The 18,887-nt window shown below is 46.6% G+C and overlaps 3 protein-coding genes across 5 annotated transcripts in view; 2 read left to right on the top strand and 1 right to left on the bottom strand.

Moving 5' to 3' along the window:
- The window catches only part of LOC116227365 (uncharacterized), a 41,584-nt gene extending 36,305 nt beyond the window's left edge, over positions 1 to 5,279 (top strand). For 2 of the 3 annotated variants that reach the window (XR_004166548.2, XR_016468168.1), the window contains 3 exons: positions 554 to 699; positions 1,500 to 3,852; positions 5,061 to 5,279. Coding sequence is in view for 1 of the 3 variants with exons in the window: in XM_031590628.2 (XP_031446488.2) it covers positions 554 to 699; positions 1,500 to 2,295 (942 nt within the window). In the remaining 2 variants the exon portion in view is untranslated. Of the gene's footprint in view, positions 1 to 553; positions 700 to 1,499; positions 3,862 to 5,060 lie in introns of those variants that run through there. The other variant, XM_031590628.2, reaches the window with a different exon arrangement.
- A 3,728-nt stretch (positions 5,280 to 9,007) lies between these two features.
- TSN (translin) lies at positions 9,008 to 14,013 on the bottom strand. Its single transcript, XM_031590631.2, has 6 exons — positions 13,872 to 14,013; positions 13,700 to 13,793; positions 12,264 to 12,360; positions 11,483 to 11,598; positions 10,840 to 10,919; positions 9,008 to 10,526 (listed from the first exon to the last, which is right to left on the bottom strand). Exons 1-6 carry the CDS (start codon positions 13,935 to 13,937, stop codon positions 10,290 to 10,292), a joined length of 690 nt encoding a protein of 229 aa, XP_031446491.1. The 5' UTR covers positions 13,938 to 14,013; the 3' UTR covers positions 9,008 to 10,289.
- A 282-nt stretch (positions 14,014 to 14,295) lies between these two features.
- Positions 14,296 to 17,696, top strand: NIFK (nucleolar protein interacting with the FHA domain of MKI67). Its single transcript, XM_031590629.2, has 6 exons — positions 14,296 to 14,460; positions 14,547 to 14,672; positions 15,271 to 15,379; positions 15,897 to 16,108; positions 16,324 to 16,401; positions 17,148 to 17,696. The coding sequence occupies exons 1-6, from the start codon at positions 14,341 to 14,343 to the stop codon at positions 17,322 to 17,324; spliced, it is 822 nt and encodes a 273-aa protein (XP_031446489.2). The 5' UTR covers positions 14,296 to 14,340; the 3' UTR covers positions 17,325 to 17,696.
- Positions 17,697 to 18,887: the final 1,191 nt, after the last annotated feature.

Here is an 18,887-nt window from a genome sequence, read left to right on the forward strand (position 1 = left end):
GAAATCAAATTGACTATGAAATTTATTTTTCAATTAAGCATCAAAGTAGCCAGTAGACGTGCAACTGATGGAGATCCTGCTTCCCAGCCAGCCCAGCTGCTCAGAACAAATGCAGAAAGTTGTTAACTGCCATGTCTGTTCCCTGATTACATGCCTCCCCTGCCCATCTGAACCTAAACTTCCTCTGTTAATTTATGCATTGCTGCATTAGTCTTATGGCAGACCTGCCAGCAAGAAGGGCCCCTTAAAACCCTCCTGACTAGAAGGCTGACTCTGGCCTTTAGCCCCTGGTCTGTTGAGCTGGCTGAGCCCACAGAAGCAGAGAAGACATTTCTTTACATGTAGAAGAGCAAGCAGTTAGGGCAGCTTCCCTTCACCTTCCCATGTGCCACTTGCTCCCTGACATGCAGGGACTGCCTTTCCTCCAACAGGGTGAGCCCAGTTATTTGCTCACCAGATCCTACAGCAAGTTTGTAGTGACAGGACTGAATGCAGCTCTGTGCTTGTGCTTCTCCTGAGCTAACCTAGCAGGGGCTGTATTGCATGCTTGCAGGGGGATGATGACCTGATGACCGTGTGCATCGGCGAAATATTTCTAGAGTTCGTCAACATGTTGCCAGCCTTTCAGACCTACTGTCTTCAGCAGTCCTCCTCTGTGAACATGCTCAATGCTCTGGAAAAGGAGAAAGAGTTGCTCAGGTGAGAAGAGAGGGCACCAGGCTGAGGGCAAAGCCTTTGTCGGCTCAATTAGATCGAAGTTTTGATGCTAATATTCATTTGGGATAAACTGCAATGTCGTGGGGTGAGGAGCTTACTTTATGCTTCAGAATATGTTCAGCCCTCAGTATGCTCAGTGAAGCAGCCTGTTGGTGTCCATCTGTGTACGGTATTTTGTGGTACCAGTGTTTGCCCACTGACCACAGAGCTTAGCTTTCGCTAAACAATACCCAGCTAAGAACATTCTCAGTCCCTGCACCAGAGCACCAGTGGTTTGGATTTCCACTGGGAAAAACCACTGGGTGAAGTATGCATGACTTGAATGTTTCCCATTTCTAGCCCCAGCCTGCAGGGTGAGTCATTTCTCTGTTTCCACTGCAACAGCTATAAAGTGATGACAGTACCAAATTCTTGTTTAGAGAGCTTTGCAATCAAATGATGAAAGAACCTACAAATTTATGTAACCTGATAGAAGCTGATGTATCTGCCTTGGGCCTATGTCAGTGTGTACCAGAGAAAGATCACACCCTCACTGTTTTACAGTGATTAACAGATGACTGCTAAGATGTTACATTCTAGCATACCAGGCCCCTTGTCACAGTTCTGCAGCTGAGCATGGCTGCAGACATTTTTAATTTTTGAGAAGACAGAATTCACAAGGCTGCTAAAACCAGAGCAACACTCAGCAGCTGTCAGCACCTCGCTGCTCCTTTGCATTTAGGATTGCAGCATCTGCTGACAAAACAGCCGCCATTTCATTCCTTCTTCTTAAATCCCTGCAGAATATTCCTCAATGTGTCCCAGAATGACAACACAGCACTGCGACGGATGAATTTGAGGTCCTTTCTGATGGCCCCTTTGCAAAGGGTCACAAAGTACCCACTGCTGCTCAGCAGAATCATCAAGGCCACCACTGAGTACCACCCAGATCACGGCAGCCTGCGGGAGGCCAAGAGCCGCATCGAGTCCCACCTGGAGCACATCAACATGAAAACCAAGCAAGAAGGAAACACGTGGACCCTCCGTTCTTTTCGCCAAGACAGCAAGAAGAAGAGGGAAGTCATCAACATTGAAATGAGGGAAACTGCCCTCAAAACTGTGGGATGGCTGCGAGAGGAAACACGATTTGTCATGGAGGGGTCTCTGCAGCTGGCCCAGCCCCCTGACGGCCAGTGGGTAAAGAAAGGCAGCAAGACCCTGAAGTTTCAGAACATGCAGGTCCTCCTCCTGGTGAATATGAAACGTGTGTCTGAATCCAGCCTGGAGTCAGCTGAGCCCGGGCCTGTGAAGGATGCCGTGCTGGTACTCATCAGGGACAAAAATAATGGGAAATTCCATTTGCTCAGGGAGCCCTTGAGGCTGAGTAATTGCATTGTCTCCACTGATCCTGACTGTGACGACACTTTTGAACTCATTGAAATCAGGAGGGAGGCGTTTGTGTTCCGGGACAGCGACCGGGCACGGACTCACCACTGGTTCCGGCAGATCAGGCGGTACTCGCGGGAGTTGGGCTCCTGGAAGAAGCGTCGGAACGCACTGCCCAACATCATGATCAGCACGCCTCATACCAGGCCCTGAGACCTGTGCGGGCAGCACGCAGTGTCTTGGCCAGAGCCACGTGCGAGGACCCCTGAGAGCCTGGGTGGCTTGAATTTGCTCCGCTTCCTGGACAACACAGAAAGTCTGATGCATGAACTACTTACTGAGCAGCGCTGGAACCAAGTGTTACAGCCTAATCCTGGTCTCCAGCCTCAGGACTCAGAGCCTGTTTGTGGCTGATGTACATACACAGAGGGGCCTGCTGAGGAGCAGACCTCTGGAGGAAAATAATGAGTTTAACTTGTTAATATTGCACTGTGGGAGAATGACGTATGATGCTTGCATTTGCATGAATTCTGTTGAAAGCCAGTCTTGATAACATGAGAGAGGTTTCTACCATAGACTATATTTCATCAGCATTAGGTAAAGTCAGGGTCAAAATTAGGTGCAGTATTATGCAGAACAGGAGGAAAGTTGGAGAAAATGTTTTCCATCGCTACTCCTAAGGACTGTATTTCATTTATCAATTGTATCTTCAGTCACAATACTTGTTTTAAAAGGTCTTTCGTATTTAATCCCAGTCAAGTAGGAGTCAATTTACTCTGATCCAGCTGCATGCACACAGCACAGGAAGGTCAGATGATAAAAGGGGTTCTTGCTCTCTCACTTGTGCACCCCAAATACATGTAAAGACTGTTGGAAGAGCAGTATCCCCCCGCTGGAAGTCTGTATTTAATGGACTTAGAGACTGAAACATTACAGTGCATCTAAAATATTTCAGAACTGTATGTAAATATGGCTCTGCTACCACTAATAGTGAACTTAAAATGCAATTATTTAAATGATGTAATCTAGTGTATTTCAAAATTTAACTGAAAGGAACAATTTACATTGTCCTGTAGAGAAAACATAAAAGGTTTTAATAATTATGTTTCAATGACTTTAGGTGGGTATTTTTTATAAGAAATATTTGGGTTTTCTGGAGTAGATATTTCATTTGATGTGAGTGACATTTGAGTGAACGCCTGCCTGTGTCTCATGAACAGAATTCAGAGGTAGTCCTAATGAAACTGGGAGAACAGTGGTGCCCTGCTGCCCTAAGAAACAGTAACTGGCACGAAGAACTGTGTCTTGCCTGGGCAGGTCAGGCCCCTGTACATGAGACGTGAGAGCTGAAATTGAGACCACAAACCTCCCCTGTAAGGTCCAGCCTCTCTCAGTTCCTCGGCAGGGAAATTACTTGAAGATGAGCGATGGTAAAAGGCAAAAAGGCCCTAACCTTTTCAGCCTGACATTACCACTGACTGTGGCCCTACGATTACACCATCAGCAAAATGTCACGCTGCGACTAACACGACAAAGGCCATGTTACAGCCCGAGAGGCTAAATTAAAGGAGCCTGAATTGTGGTTGGCGAATCTCAGAGAACAGTCCTTAAATGTTCATTCAGTTCCCCAGGGTAAGGACGAAGCCAAACAGCATTATTCGCCATCGACAAGATACTTCTGATACACACAAGGAGCATATTTGTGTATCTCTCCAGAGATCAGCATCAGCTAGCTCACAGACAAAGGCAGACAGGGATGTCTCTACGAAGGTGGGTAGGCTCTTATCTGTAAGGTTCCCATTGACCCAACACTTAAGTAGGCCTCCACAGTGTATCCCTCTGCTGCAGCTGCTGGAGCTCTGATGCTTAAGAAGATACCAGCAGTGAAACATGGTTGCTGGCTGCATTTAGTGCTTTGTTTTGTCCATGAGAAAATAGGAGTATTTGCGTCCTCTGGAGACATTGCAAACACATATCCAAGATGAGGGTGGCAGCACGCTGCAGTGAGCCATAGCTGGCAAAATGCCTGTCAGGGCAGCAGCACAAGTGAGCTGGCATTCCCTCCAGCTATTTCTAGCTGTTAGACAACAAATTGTTTGTTCCCCAAAACATGCACTGAACAGCCAGTGAATAGCATGAGGCATTTATTTTAATTTGTTGTTTGTTTTTCAAATAAATTGACACAAAAGCAGAGCAGCTGCTGGATGAAGACTTCGGCGATGCTCTCATGACAGATCCTCATCGAACCGCCTTTGAGCCTCATTCTCATACCATGCAAAAAACAACAGCTTGTTGTGCCTTCATTTTCCTCCCACGATCAGAGCAATGCAGCATCCTTCTCTTCATTACCTCCCGTGGCAGTTGTGTTAAGAGAAGACATAAGGACAGTAAGCATAATATATTATCCAAATGGCAAGTGGCTTTCACAGCCACAGAGAACTGCTGCTGCGTCCTGAGATGCCAATTACTTTACAGTGTTTTTCCAGTTCACTCCAATTCACACTCAAAACCAGAGGTGAACTGTTGGTACACTCATATATTTAAATCAAGCTATGGCTGGTCTCCTTGGCTGCTCCAAAAGGTTAGGGAACAATAAGTATATGGAAAAGGTCTAATTTTCAGTATCAATCTTGCATTTGGATGATCATTCTGTTTTCCAGGTTCTGGGTTCTTCTAATTATGACAGGAAATAGGCAGTGTTTGCAGCAGCCTGCCTGGCTATTTCCTCTGCACCAAGCACACTCCCCAAAGAAAGCCCATAAATAATTGCCCTGTGTTGAGTTACGAACAGAACGCGTACTTGGTGCTGTAGCCCTGTCCTAAAACAAGGGAACAGTACAAGCTCTTAGGTCTGGGACATCTGCTATGGTAAGGGACAGACTGATTGTGGAACATGCCCCACTAGACAGTTGTGTTTTGAATGTTATCTTCTATGTATCCAGTGTGTACTCAGCTGCTTGCCTGCTTTTAAATTACAGGTGTTGAAGGGAGCACAGCACTGAGCAGTCTCTTCGGCCCTGCAAACACTCGTGCTGTGGGGTGAGCCTGCACAGGAAGGGTGAGCAGTGCCAGCACATTAACGTGGCAGTAAGTTTCCATAATCCTCAAGTACCTTTTTGAACCTGGATGGTCTTTCTCCTGGCAAGTTGCAGGTCTTTCAGTATCACATGCACACATCTTCCTGGGCAGCCCTAGAGATTAGCCATGCGGTGTTTTTCCATTTCTGATTAACCTGACAAAATGCTGTCATAACACATGGTACTTGGAAGCAGGCTACAAGCCAAGGAAGTCATTATTTGTTCCAAACTGGCTTTCTTAGGGCTGTACAATACTTTTATGCCTCTCAAAATTCATGTCTGACAAAACTAAGATTATTTTTCAAGACTCCTTCCAACTAATCTTGTTGGTATAAGGAGGACAGAAGGAAGAGAGATCCTTCTGGATAAAGGGGGAAAAAAAGAAGAAAGTTACATTACTCCCTTAATTCATCACAACTCATAAAGAACCATTAGCAGGAATTTAGTATGAATCTTACTGGTAACTTACCGGGGAAAAAAAAAAGTGGGAAGAAATTGTCAGTCTGTATCACAGAGTTTGAGATCAAAAGGCACCCAGAAAGACAATGCTGGATTAAGATTTCCCCGTGAGATCAGGACCCAAAGACAGAAAGAAAATCCACTTCAGGAGTAAGCATGCTGGGTGGGAAAGCCTGGGGAAAAAAGAACAACAAACAGGAGAAGATAAAGAGTAACAGCTTTAGAAAGCAGAGACTTCTGCTTTAGAGAAATATCTGTTTTTTAGGCTGAAGGAACTGGTGAATCTCATTCTGTCCCCAGTGTCTTCAGGGGGACAAGGATTCACATCTTCTGGCATCACGTCAAAGATACCTCTTCAGTGTTTATGGATAAAGCATCTTTTTGGGATGTCAGTTTTGGTTCCTCTTAGTACACATGCTGAGGATCTTACATTTTCCCCAACAGAAGCAGTTTGGACATTTGTATACCTATAGTGTGAATGTGCAACTGAACAAACGTTCAGACAAGAGCATGCTCCCCCTTCTTTCAAGCATGGGCTTGTTTTGGGACAGTCACTCTCCCCTCAGGCAGGGCAGTGCCCCAGTGATGGCTGCCCAGAGCAAGCCAGAAGTGGCAACGAACACAGGGAGAAAAACCTGCCTGGAAATATGTATCTTAAGTAATTTATCCCTGGCCCACAGCAAGTGTACAAGAGATGCTGTGCCGTAAATGACTGTTCCTTTCAAAGTCAAACACTTAGTGACACCCCTTGAACTGAACAGGCAGCCAGCTCTCTAGACAGCCTCTACATTTTAACGGCGCTGCACCACATGACCAAACAGCAGACAGTCCTCTGATGAGGGAGGATGGCTGCTGATGAGCACCCGAGGTCAGTATCCACACGCAGACCCAGGAGTCATCCATGTTTACTTTCTGCTCTTGTTAATTGCCTTGGTGTGTAATGACTTTACTGGCTGAAAAAGGGGAGTAAGGTTCTACAGCACAGAAGGCATTGCTTTGCAGTAAAGGAAGGTATGTTGTTTGCCCATAGAGAAAATCCTCAGCAGTTCCTAACAACTGGAAGCAGTTAATGACTGCAAGAAAATCAGACAACTTAGCAGATAGCACTACAGCTCAGCAAACACTTAAATCAGGTACCACAGGGTGAGGAAGGAGCCTCCCTCTGTGTGCTGGCACATGGTGTGCAGCGCTGTGCAGTGAACCGGGCTTGGAGCAAGCACCTCTGAAAAGGATTGTTTCAGCTAGAGCTGTTCCTTAATCCAGTTCATTGCACAAAGATGTGTGCTGGCACCAAAAAAGGGCAGTCTGGAGGTGATGATGTGCCCTTTAACAACTGCCAGCTCAAAGAGGACGCTGGGCTCAGGCTGCAGTTTATCAATTCCAACAGACAGAGCCAGTTAAACAACCACCCTGACGTCTCCGCTGCATCCTGTGCTATGGCACTGCTCACCCCTATTTCCTGAATGGTTTCAGGTCAGTACTTTCATTGATCTGAAAGGATTGAACAGGCAGTGCTATCAACAAATAACAGTTAATCAACTATTTGAGCGCCCTTTTTACTGAAGCAAAGAAGCAGCGGAGAAATGACGTCAAGATGGAGGAAAAAAGCTGTAAGCAAACACAAAGACAATCCAAGAGAGTGCTTGCTGGAACACATTTCAGGCCAAAGTGGTTCAGAGAACAGCTGTGCTGGCTGTTGAGTCAGACTCTCTGGTGCTCCTGCACTGACTCACTGCCTCCCCTCCCAGCTGCCCGCACATGCTGCAGTGTTCAGTACCAAGTAGGAGTTAGTTCGGACTTCTATTATGAGCCATCAAGCTTCTGCAGCCTTCAGAGCTCTGCCTCTCCTTGGCATTCCCGCTCAGGGACATGATTTAGCAGAAGGTTGTTAGAGTTAGGGTTGTATGGTTAGGCTGTGGTTGGATTCTATGATCTTTAAGGTCTTTTCCAACCTGAGTGATTCTTTGACTCACCTATTCCATTACTGCTGGGAAAGGGAAGGGTCAGAGAGGAGAGACCTCCAACTCAATTCTGAGTCTTCCCTTCTTTCCTCTGCTCCCAACTGTGGGACATAAGTACAGCTTATTTAGCACCAGCATTAAGAGCAGATTCACCACCCAGGCCAGGAGATCCTACGAGCTATCTGTCCAGAGGAAGCTGCAGAAAGATGCACGTACCCATCTTTTCCTGCTGCTGCTCAGGGAGAATGTTTGCTGTTTCTTTTTCCCTTCCCCAGACCCAGCTTGGGAAATACGCTATGCAGATTGCCTATTGCAAGTAATGTTTTTCCAGAGAAAGATGCTAAGCTCTCACAGAACCTAGGAACAGGAAAGAACAAGGGGTTTGCTAAACACCCGAGGGGGAGGTGACACTGCAATGTCAGGCACTTGCTCTTCATACAGCCTTTGACAAAACAATGCCATGACTTGCATACTTTAGAAGCACTGAGACTTGCTCTTCCAGTTGTCCCTCTCACAGCTCCTGCATGTCTGCACGTGTGGCACAACACTGCTGTCTCACCAGCTGCAGAAAGCCACAGGAGATGCAGAAGCTGGCAGATCTGGCATCTACTGAGAAACTGTTTAAGTATATGGGATTCCACATCAGGAAGCAGAGCTGTTCCATGACCAAACACATTGAGAGCTGCTGTGACACTAAGCCAGCGCAAAGCCTTAACACATGTCCTGCAACAAGAAACCCATCCTGCCAGTGGCCTCACATCCCAAGCCCACATGCCAAGAACTCTTCAACCTGAGTGGCACCAGTCTGATGCTCAGGAAGCCTCTAATTCCTCTGCTCCCACACATTTCCTGTGTAACCTTGGTCCCAGTCTCAGCCTTAGGGCGTTGTTTCATGAGGCTTTGCTTTTGATGGTGGAACTGGCTTAATTCCTTCCTTCCTCCCACCTCCACAGGGTTGAAGTGAGAAAGAAACAAATAGTGGCACAAGGTGAGAACAAACACACACTTTTAAAGCTAGACTCAGCACCTAGGGCCTCAGGAAGTTATACCCTCATTTTCCTCAGCTGTGATAGGGGGACACTGCTATCTGCCTATGTTATGTGGCAGGATGAGGACAAATGTTAAATATTATGAGACGCTCTGAAGATAAACCTTGCTACATCTTGGACATGGCATTAATAGCCTCCTCTATATCTCTCCATTTTAACTTGTTCAACAAGTCAAAATTAGTTATTTTTTTAAGCCTATCAAGTCTGTGTGCAGCTTGACTAGCGCTCTGCTTGCCAGCTGGTGATAGTGCTCCATTTAACAGCATACACCCAAAGTGAGCCCACATACAGATGAAGGCTGAATTTGAACTATGGTACTTCAAGTTAAGCTCCCAGGAAGGAAAGACAGGAACATCAGATAATCAGACAACAGGCAGAGTTACCAAATGGCCAAAGAACAGTTTTTATTGGCCAATGTAACCAAGAAATCATTTTCTTCCAATAAACAAAATAAAAACATAACTGAAACAATGGCAAATATTTGTCAACTAATTGAAACACTAACTAACCCACGTAAGCTTGATTGTTCATATTCATCCTCTGGAAATATTCCTCCTTCTAAACAAGCTGTTTCTCTCCCTTGCGCTACTGCACCCCCTAAAGTAAGAAAGTGGAAAGACTCAAAGTCATCGAGGACAAGAGAACAAATGCACTGGGAGGTCTGGATCTGTCCATTTGCACAGATGGAAAAGGCTGTTGGTATCTGCAAATATCTCACATGCAAAGTATCTGACACTAATAATTTCCATTTTGGGGGGAATACATTTTACTATGTGAACTTTTTTTTTTTTAAAGCCCAGGAAACAGTACAGTCATGGCCTATACAGGTTGTTAAAACACAAATCCTACCTGCAGTTTGTCAGTTAACATTTCTCTATTCATAAACTTTGCTAATTCAAAAGAAAATAAAAAGCTACAGAGTTCCCAAGGTAAATGATCATGTTGAAACTCAACATTGACTCATGTCAGTAAATGAGACAGCAGTCAGTGAAAGCAGATAGTTGAGAAAGCCTTGTACACTCTGGTAGCAGGCACCTCGGAGGGAAAAATGAGTAAGATGCACCCAGGTGTAATACACTGATTCCAAGGGCAGATACACTAAATGGAGCCATTCTAAAAGATCTGGTTAATAGAAGTTATGCAAATCTGTTCAACTTAACTGAAGTAGGTGAAAATTAAAAAAAAAAACAACCAACAAAAAGCAAAACAACCCAGTGTCTTAGAAAACCCATACTGATATTTATAGACTGTGCTTTTAAGATGTCACAAACATCTGCACCAAGCTGCATGCTGTGCACGGATCTTTAAAGGGGTGTGGGTAGAAACAGCTGCAGCACAAAACTCCCAGAGCACTGAAGCAACACTACGTACCCAGTGAGAATTCTGGCTTGTGGGAGTTACTGACCACCTGCTGTTGTGCACACAACAGCAATGTGTGTTCTGACAGAGGAATTTAACTGGGAACAGAGGGCCTGCAGCGCTAACCTACACGATTTTACAAAACATTTTGAGATCTAACACCCATACTACACCTTTTGTAAGAAAATAGAGCAGCTATCGGCTGCAGTTCTTCTAAACTACTGTAGGAAGGCTTTGCTAGCATGCCTCCAAACTTGGCAACCATTTGAGGTAATCAACGATGCTATTAAAATCAGCATCCTTCATTTCTCTCCACCCGCACCACCCGTTGCCTCCTTATTGAGTCCTCTGATGGACAAGTCATAAACCACTTCCTCAATTTTCTTGACATCGTATTTCAGGCCGTCGTAACGCTTCCTCAGGGAGTCATTCTTCAGGTTGAGGAGACGGAAACCCGAATCCAACTCGTTGATAAAAGTCGAGATGCGGAGCGGGCGAGAATAGTCACCGGCTGTGACGCTGTTCACTGCCAGCCTGGCCTGGGAGAAGAGGCACAAATCACCTGGGAGAACATCAGAGGAACACACTCAAGACACTCCCCGTTTCCCATCGGTTCCTTCAGCAAATGCAGCAGATCTGTTGATCAGACTAGTGAATTTTCAATCCAGAGCCTCGCTTAACACTTAATGTACCAGTGAGGAACAACCCTGACACAAGACAAGCAGTTGGCTAAAGGTCAGACTCATTCAAATACAAACCATAATTACACAAACTACTTGGGACAGTTAAAACAATAACAGCTACTTCTATGTCAAGTTTCAACCCAAACCTTTGCATGGATATCTTCCCTACCAGCTCACTGGCCAGAGTTAAGACACCAGAAAGGTAGTCTTCAATGTCCAGGTGGAAGCCCCTCTCCCGATCAGCTTCAACTAAGAAAAAAAGCAAAGTGGTGATCAGGTGATAATGAACATGAGCAGAACCAGCAAGCTGAAATTGCATTTATTTATTCGAGCTAATTTGAAATATCAAATTTACGAAATATTATTACAAAAGAAAAAACATCCCTTTCCTGTATATGATGCAATTACTGCCTCTTCATAGCATTTTGATTTAGCATCTTTTATATGCTCAACCAGACTTGCAATAGGTTATAATTAGTCTAACAAAATAACTGAATTTACATAGAGCAGAGAGGTCTACAGTTTTTTTGGTGTTTTTTTTTTTCCCCTCAAATCCTGTGCTCTGAGAGGCAACAGTTCTCTTACAGCATAAAAAAAATCTTTTCTTTTTAAACACCAAACCAAACGGTGAGAAAAACAAGCAGTCACCCTTTGTGTTATTCTTTTGGCAGAGAGGCAGTCTGCATGCACACTCTTTGCAATGAAGAACTTACTAATGCATAGCTACTTTTGTTTACATTCAGTTTTCCAATTCCAAGCTACAGCACCTGAAAACTTCACAGGTTTTCTCTCTTCTGTTACAACGCACTTACTCCCAAGTATTTCTGCAGCAGCTTCTCGGGTCACCAACGTTTCTGTCTCCAAGTAGACTACAAACGCTGCCAGAAACACCAACCGCTGAAGCACAAACCTCCAGTGCTCATGAAATCTGTTGAAGGAAACACCAAATCATGATAAAAAAAATAAGCAACATCCATTACTGAGGAATGAGCATTTCAGATATCTGCAGTATAGACTGTTTTCTACCATTACACATTACACTCTGCAAAATTATTTGCTCACCAAACTACACTAAGCTTGAAATCCATTCCTCAGTCCCCCAGTACTATTCCTTTGCTGAACATCAGCACTGCTCACAGCCCTCTCACAGCTGCTCAGCTCACTGTTTCTCAGGCTGTCATACCCACCAGACAATTACCTCCTTCTCTCCCATCTCCCAGCAGCACTTCTGAGCTGGCATGCTTGGTATATGATTTTTTCTTGCTACATACTGTCCCCTTCTGGTGGCAAATAAAACAAAGGCGATGACTTCATTTATGATCTGTAGTATCAAAGAGCTGTTTTGTGGCAGATTTACAGCTATGTTTTCAGAAATGTCCCTAACCTAACAGCTTAACTGAAATTAATGGAGCAGCGAATGCTTTCATAAACAAGGGATGCTCCCAACAGAACACCAATTTCTTAAGTTTTTCTAAGATCTCACACTTGTCTACTGCTCATCAGTTCTCAAACAGAACCACTGGGCCCACAAGCCTTTAAATCACTCTTCTAAAGTAATGGTGCCAAATACACTCGCCCCATGCTCAGATCCACCTGTAATACTGATCAGCAGGAAACTTGGTCTTCAGAGATTCCATCTGTGTTCTTACTGTACCGAAGTGTTCCCGAGCCTTCTGACATTTCTTTGGTACTGAAAAAGAAACAATGCAACTTTCAGTGCTTGACAAAGAACAGGGTTTTGAAAACAAAGAGTTGTAACTCACTAATGCTCCTCTGAACACACTGCTCACTTTTGTCCAGGACAGCTCACCAACATTCAGGTTGCTCTGAAAAGTCACAGCTACAGCACCAGGCACAGGCAGGCCACAAATACTCCAGAGTTTTGGCTCCTTAGCTTTGAATTTGAGACAAGACACACCAGTGTTACTTAAGGAACACTGCTAATGGCGACTAATTATTTCTGCCATAGAACTTAAAGCTGTGGGTGAAGTCTGCATTTTGTAGAGGATATTGACTGAAGAAAACACCAGGTCATACAATCACACAGAAGTAATGGGAGATGCGAACAGACAGAGAGGAAGGAAGGGATGAACACAGGATCAATGTGTTATTCACCTGCAGACTGAACCAAGGAGGAAATAAGGCTGGTGCCCATGCATGGAACAGGGCTACAAATGTGTAATGATGAGGGACAGATGAGAAAAGGAGATGGGCAAAGGCTGAAAGGGACATCGAGTGCAAGGTCAGACAGACCCCATCTGAGGTAGAAGAGCCGTACTTTTAAAGGCCTGTACGTGCAGTACTGCAGCCTGACACAGCAGCAGCATGCATTGCACTGAATGGTTTTGTCATCAGTCACCACAAAAGAGCTGCAGCCCCACAATGAAAGAGGTCAGCTGGCAGCTCCATGGGAGCAGATTTAGCCAAGAGGTATTTTAAATCCCTGGAGAACGGGGGAAAGCCACTGTGCAATATAATGCTTTAAGTACCACCAACCAGTACAGAAAATTGCCTTCTACCAAACTTCCAGTTATCACACAGTTCTATGAAGGTAACTCGAGCCATCCCTTGCCCTTCCCTTTGGCATTACAGATTGCCTTGCCTGGTTTAAATCTGCTAAGTGCTTTCATTGGCTCTCTGCTGTCTCGTCGAGTTTCCATCTCTCTACTCCAACTGCTGATAAAAGACTCATTATAAAGGACCTTGCAGCAGGGAGCAGCAAGCTGCCACTTGTGATGGCAAGATGACAAGAGAGGGCACAGCACACAGCACTCAGCACAGCTTCTTTTGGCAGCAGCACCAGCTCAACCGGCACGGAAATACAGCTGCAGTGACCGAGCGCCATTACTTTCACTGTCACCTGTCACCTTCGAGGAATTATTAGTATTAAGAAAGCTCAAATCATAGATATCAACGCAGAGTGCAGGGCTAAACCCCTCGGTGCTACAAAACCCCGGGCTACTCGTCCCCACGGCGACTCCCGCGTCAGCTGGCTTTATTTCCTTTGCAACGAGCCGCCTGGCACTCACTGTCCTGGAATCCGTTCCCTTGGTGCACCCCCTGCAGCAGCGTCAGCATCTCGCGGGCCGTCTGCTCCAACGCCTGCACGACCTTCCGGATCTCCTGCGGACACAGATCGCCGCCGAGCGGCTCAGCGCTCCGCCCGCCGCCCGCCGCCCCCCGGCCCGGCCCCGCGCCCACCTCTCGGATGTCCTGGTCGGCCGTCAGCGCGCCCTGCAGCGCCACGAACATGGCGCTCACTGACATGGCGCCGCCGCCGGCTCCCGCCTCTGGGGCCTCCGAGCGGCTCCCGCCGCAGCGGGCTGCCCCGCGCCGCGCCTGAGCGTCGCCGGGCTGCCCCGCGCCGCGCCTGACGGAGGGAGCCGAGAGCCGGGCCGGCGAGGGAGCGGAGAAGGCGGGGAGCGGCCGGCGCCACGGCGTGGAGCCGCGAGGGCTCCGCCCTGCGCTGCCGCCGCCCGTGCGAAGGCCGCGCTGCGCGGGGACGCGGCCCCGTTGCTAGGAGACGGGGCGCGAGGCGGGGGGCGAGCAGCGGCCCGTTGCTATGAGGCGGATAGGAGGCGGCGCGCGCCTGCGCGTAACTGCTGCCGCGCGACGCCGCCGCGAGGGAGGATGACGCACTTCCGGCGGCCGCGGCGGCGAGCGGGGCAGCATGGCGGCGGCGGCGGCGGGGGAAGCCGGGGCGCCAGCGTCCTTTTTGTCCCTGGAGCCGCAGCTGCAGCGCACGGTCCAGAAGAAAGTGCGGCGTGTCCGCAAGAACCGGGTGGCCGAGGTGAGTGGGGCTCCGGGAGGGGCGGGCCGACCCGACCTGCTCTGTCCCGATCCGTTCGGCGCTGACGCGGCCGTTGTGCCCCGCAGGAGGAGCTGACGCCGGGCGTGGTGTACGTGGGGCACCTCCCGCGCGGGCTGGTCGAGCCGCAGCTCCGGCAGTACTTCGAGCAGTTCGGCGCCGTGCGGCGGCTGCGGCTCTCCAGGAGCAAAAAGGTACGTAGAGCCTGGCGGCCCGCGACACCCCCCGCCCTCAGCGCCGCGTGGAGAACTCGGCTGCGATTTCCTGAGCGGGCAGAGGGAGGCTCCCCGCCGCTCGTCTGAGAAGCGCCTGAGACATGAGGGCTTGAAGTTGAAATTGAGGGTGAAGACGTAGGGCTGGCGGTATCAGAACCGCAGCTGAGCGGTCGCAGCGGCTGTTAATGGAGCCCCTCGTAGATGTACGGGTGTGAGAAGTGTGAGCGGAGTGCAGTAATTCACGGTCGAACCTGAAATGTCGCAGGAAGGGCTGTGCTGTCTCACTTGTGGCTTTGTGTTTCTGAATTTATCATCGTGGTCTAGCATTGCTGTATGAATAGCAACAGGAAGGTGAGCGTACATTGCTAAACAGTTTGTTTCATGCACAGGTGTATGCTTAGGAATTCTATTTGACCAGTGTGGGACTAAATCTGATGCTTTTTGAGAACTCATTGAGCTGTGTGAAAATGCTTTTATGCAGCTGAAAATGTGCATTAGCTCTGGAAGCACAAGACATTGTAATTCAGTTTTTCAGGTACCAAAGCATCATTTCAGGTCTCTCTGCTGTTGCTTGCAGACAGGAGGGAGCAAAGGCTACGCCTTCATCGAGTTCGAGTGTGACGATGTGGCTAAGATTGTTGCAGACACTATGAACAATTACCTTTTTTCTGAAAGACTGCTCAAGTGTGAGTATGGACCAAAGTGCACGTTCTGTAATGTGCAGAGCAAATCTGTGTACGCTTGTGTTATTTTTCGGGGAGCTATATGAAGAATCTTGTTTCTTTAATGGTTTTTCTTTGTCCCCAAGGGATTTTCCTCTGTGTTGATCACATAGCACAGTCTCATGGAGGGGTGGGGTTGCTGTAGAGTCCATTCCTTTAATGCAGATTTTTTTTTTTTTTCATTTAAACTGTTGTAGCTGTGTAGTTAGGGGTTCTTTTGGTTAATGAAATTAGCAAGCTTCTCAGGTTCTTAAAGGAATGTGGCTGCATCAGTTCTGAAAGTTGGGTCTCTCTGAGTGCTCTTTTGTTCCGTTCTTCCACTCCCTTTCTACTGCATATTCAGTTATTTTCTGCCTTCTGCATTCCTACAAAGCTGTAACAGTGCTTGCTATGCCTGTGGGTAACGTTACAATGGGACCCGACTGGCATTGGTGAGAAGAGCAGCTTTGCTATCACCTGCTGTCATATGCCTGTGGTACAGGTCAGTTCATGCCTCCTGAAAGGGTCCACGCAAACCTCTTCAAAAACAGCGACCGGAAGTTTCAGAAGCCCTCTCAGCCAGCAGTGAAGCGGTACAATAAGGTCCGTTCCCTTGTTGAGAAGGCAAAGATGGCAAAGCGGCTGCTGCGGAAGGAGAACTGCTTGCGGAAGAGGTTGGCTGAAAAGGGGATCAAGTACAGCTTCCCTGGATTTGTAAGTCTGGGGTGGTTTTGATGAGGTTTTGATTTGTAGGTCACAGAAGAGCAATAGGGGCTTTTCCTAAGCTCTGGACTGTGTGTAATTTGGGTGATTCCTGTAGCAAAGCTTTTGTAGTTAAAAAGCAAAAAAACCTATAGACTGTTAGGTAAGAGTTTACATCTTCACGTGGGAAGTTTGTAGTGATACACCTCATCCGTTTTGCTTCCTAGGCTGCACAGGGCCTTCCTGTGAAGAGGAAGAAAGTTAAAACATCCAAGGCCAAACAGAACGCTTCTTTGACTAGCCAGGTAAGACCAAACAGTGCTGGTGCTGCCAGCACCCCAACCGTCCACCCTGAGACAGATGGTTCAAGTCTGCAGCTGGTTTCTTTCTGCTGATTTAAGTGCCTGGAAACCTGGGCATTGTTTTCCTCTGGGAGATTTGTGTGACAAAAGAGGGTCCTTTGAGGTGGATAAACCCATTGGAATGGAAGACAGTGTTTGAATCCCCATAGTTCTTTGTCCCATTGGGGTAATTTGCAGCAAAGGCTTCTGCTTATGCATTATAGTTAGCAGTTTGCCATCTTCCTCATGTTCTCCAGGCACGATTTTCCAGTATTTAAAAGTTAATACCAGCTAAAACTAGCAGGATGAAAGGAAGCATCAGGTCATCAGCACTAAGATGTGGGACACCAACAGTCAAAATCTTTGAAGTATCAGCATTTTTGTTTTGTTTCATTACTGTTTTTTTAAAAAAATATTTAATTTTTTTAACTTTTCATAATTGGGATAGGGCTGTGTTTAGGAAGACAGGAAAACTCAGTTGTGAGAAATGACTGAAATCATGAGACTGTAATGTTTCTGCTCTGCTATGGGCTTGGACATGGTGACACTTCTAGTCTGAGGAAGTACTGCCTGAAGGCAGTTATAAAAACAAAACGGTTTCCCTAAGATGTGGAGGTTGTGAAGGGAGGTGCCTTGTGGTACCACTGAGGCAGTGACAACGTTTTCTGGCAGATGCTTTGCAATGAATGATGTTTTTCTGATCTCTTCAGGATCCTACTCCAGTCTGTACGCCTACAGTGCTTGAGCGCCGGAAAGCTCAGCAAGTGGATGATGACACAGACGACAATGAAATAATGATCAAACTGCCCCCTCCAAGTGTTAAGAAAGCTGTGCAGAGACCAAAGAAACAGCCAAGGAAAAAAAACAACCTGAAGAAACAAAAGTAGGCTTAAAATTCTGACAGTCATAGCCATGTTTTTCCTCTTTCTCAACTCAAAATGATGAGGTGGAGCTTCTGCTGCCCTGTCTGTTTTTCTGACCAGACTGTCTTTCATGGGCAGGGAAAATATTCACAAATAGTTCCCCTCCTGTTAGCTGTTGGGGAGCTGTATCTTCACTGCCTGTGAAGATTTTCTTGGCTTTGCACTCATGAGTGCCTACAGTCATGCCAGAACCTTGTGTTAATTCTGTAATTTGTCTCTAGCACACACAGATTTGAAAGGAAATGTTAGGCTGTCCATGCTGAGCCTGCTGATGGCATTTGTATTTTATACTTATTAATGATGACTTAAAATACAGTTTTTAACTGTTCTTAGTTACATTGGCTTTGGTAGTGCTTCTGTTTAACTGAAAGTCTGTGCTGTATGTGAATTCTCACGTAATTACACAAATAGAAGGGGAGAGGGTGTTGTTTTTTCCCCAAGAAAGACAATCCTTGAATTTCATCTTGTTGGTGATCAGTCAGGTTTTCCCAGAGCTGTCTTGGGCAGAAACAGGACACCATGCTGCCCCAGCAAGCCATTGGCTTTAAGTCCTGCTTTCAGCAGTGCTGGGAACGTCACCCTTTGCCACAATGTGGAGTGGCCAGAGGATTTGGAAAGGGTTCAGGAAGGTGAGAAGAGATGGCGGTAGATGTGATTATAATGACATTCTCTCTGTGACTCAAATCACTTTCCTTTGCTGTTGGGGAACTGTTGGGGAAGCCAACAGTTGGGTGAGTTTTTGGGTGAGTTTTGTCTTCATATCAATCACTTGTCACTTTAGGCATGCAGTGGAGTTCCACTGAGCCTGATGATCACCGTCAGCCACTGTTGGCTGTTTTTTGGGGTGGGTGCTTCTACTTGTTGATGTGAAACAGGCAGTGTTTACACCTCAGACCCGTAGAACTTGTAGTTAAGGTTTGGAGTGTGCTTTGAGATTAATTAATGTGACCGCCGTGGTTGGCAGAAATACCAACGCACTTTGAGTGCGTTAGGAACAGATAAGCAGCACTGGAAAAGGTTACTACAAGACTTCGTACAACAGAGAGCAACAGAAGAAAAATAAAATGTATCTGCCCAGAATGAACAGTTTTCTTTTAAAATGCATGTTTTTAAACTTTGTGTTGTGGAAGTAGAGATGGCTGTTAGCAGTGTGATGCACTCAGCCAGGTCCCTTGAACGCAGCCTGACAGAGGAGGGCAGCACTGCAGCTGTGTGGGACACACTGCTCTGGAAAGCAATGTAAGTTCTGGGAATTGACCTCCTACATTTACAGAGAAACTGATCTAACCCAAGTACTTTGGAGTGACCTGCATTGGTGTGCCTGATGCACCTCTAAAATGACTTAAGAATACAGGAGAAGTCTGAGATGAATCTTAAATATTCCCATTCCTTTGGTGCCACCACCATTAATATTACTTCTGCCAAGGCTCTTCAGTTAAAGCTGCTCTTAAGACAATGTAACTTATACAGTATAGTTTCACTTTTGTTGAGTAACTCCTTCCCATGTGTCCCACTCCCTACCCTGCC

This window comes from Phasianus colchicus, chromosome 7 (assembly GCF_987193195.1).
Source record: "Phasianus colchicus chromosome 7, bPhaCol1.hap1.1, whole genome shotgun sequence".
In the NCBI taxonomy this organism is placed as follows: domain Eukaryota; kingdom Metazoa; phylum Chordata; class Aves; order Galliformes; family Phasianidae; genus Phasianus; species Phasianus colchicus.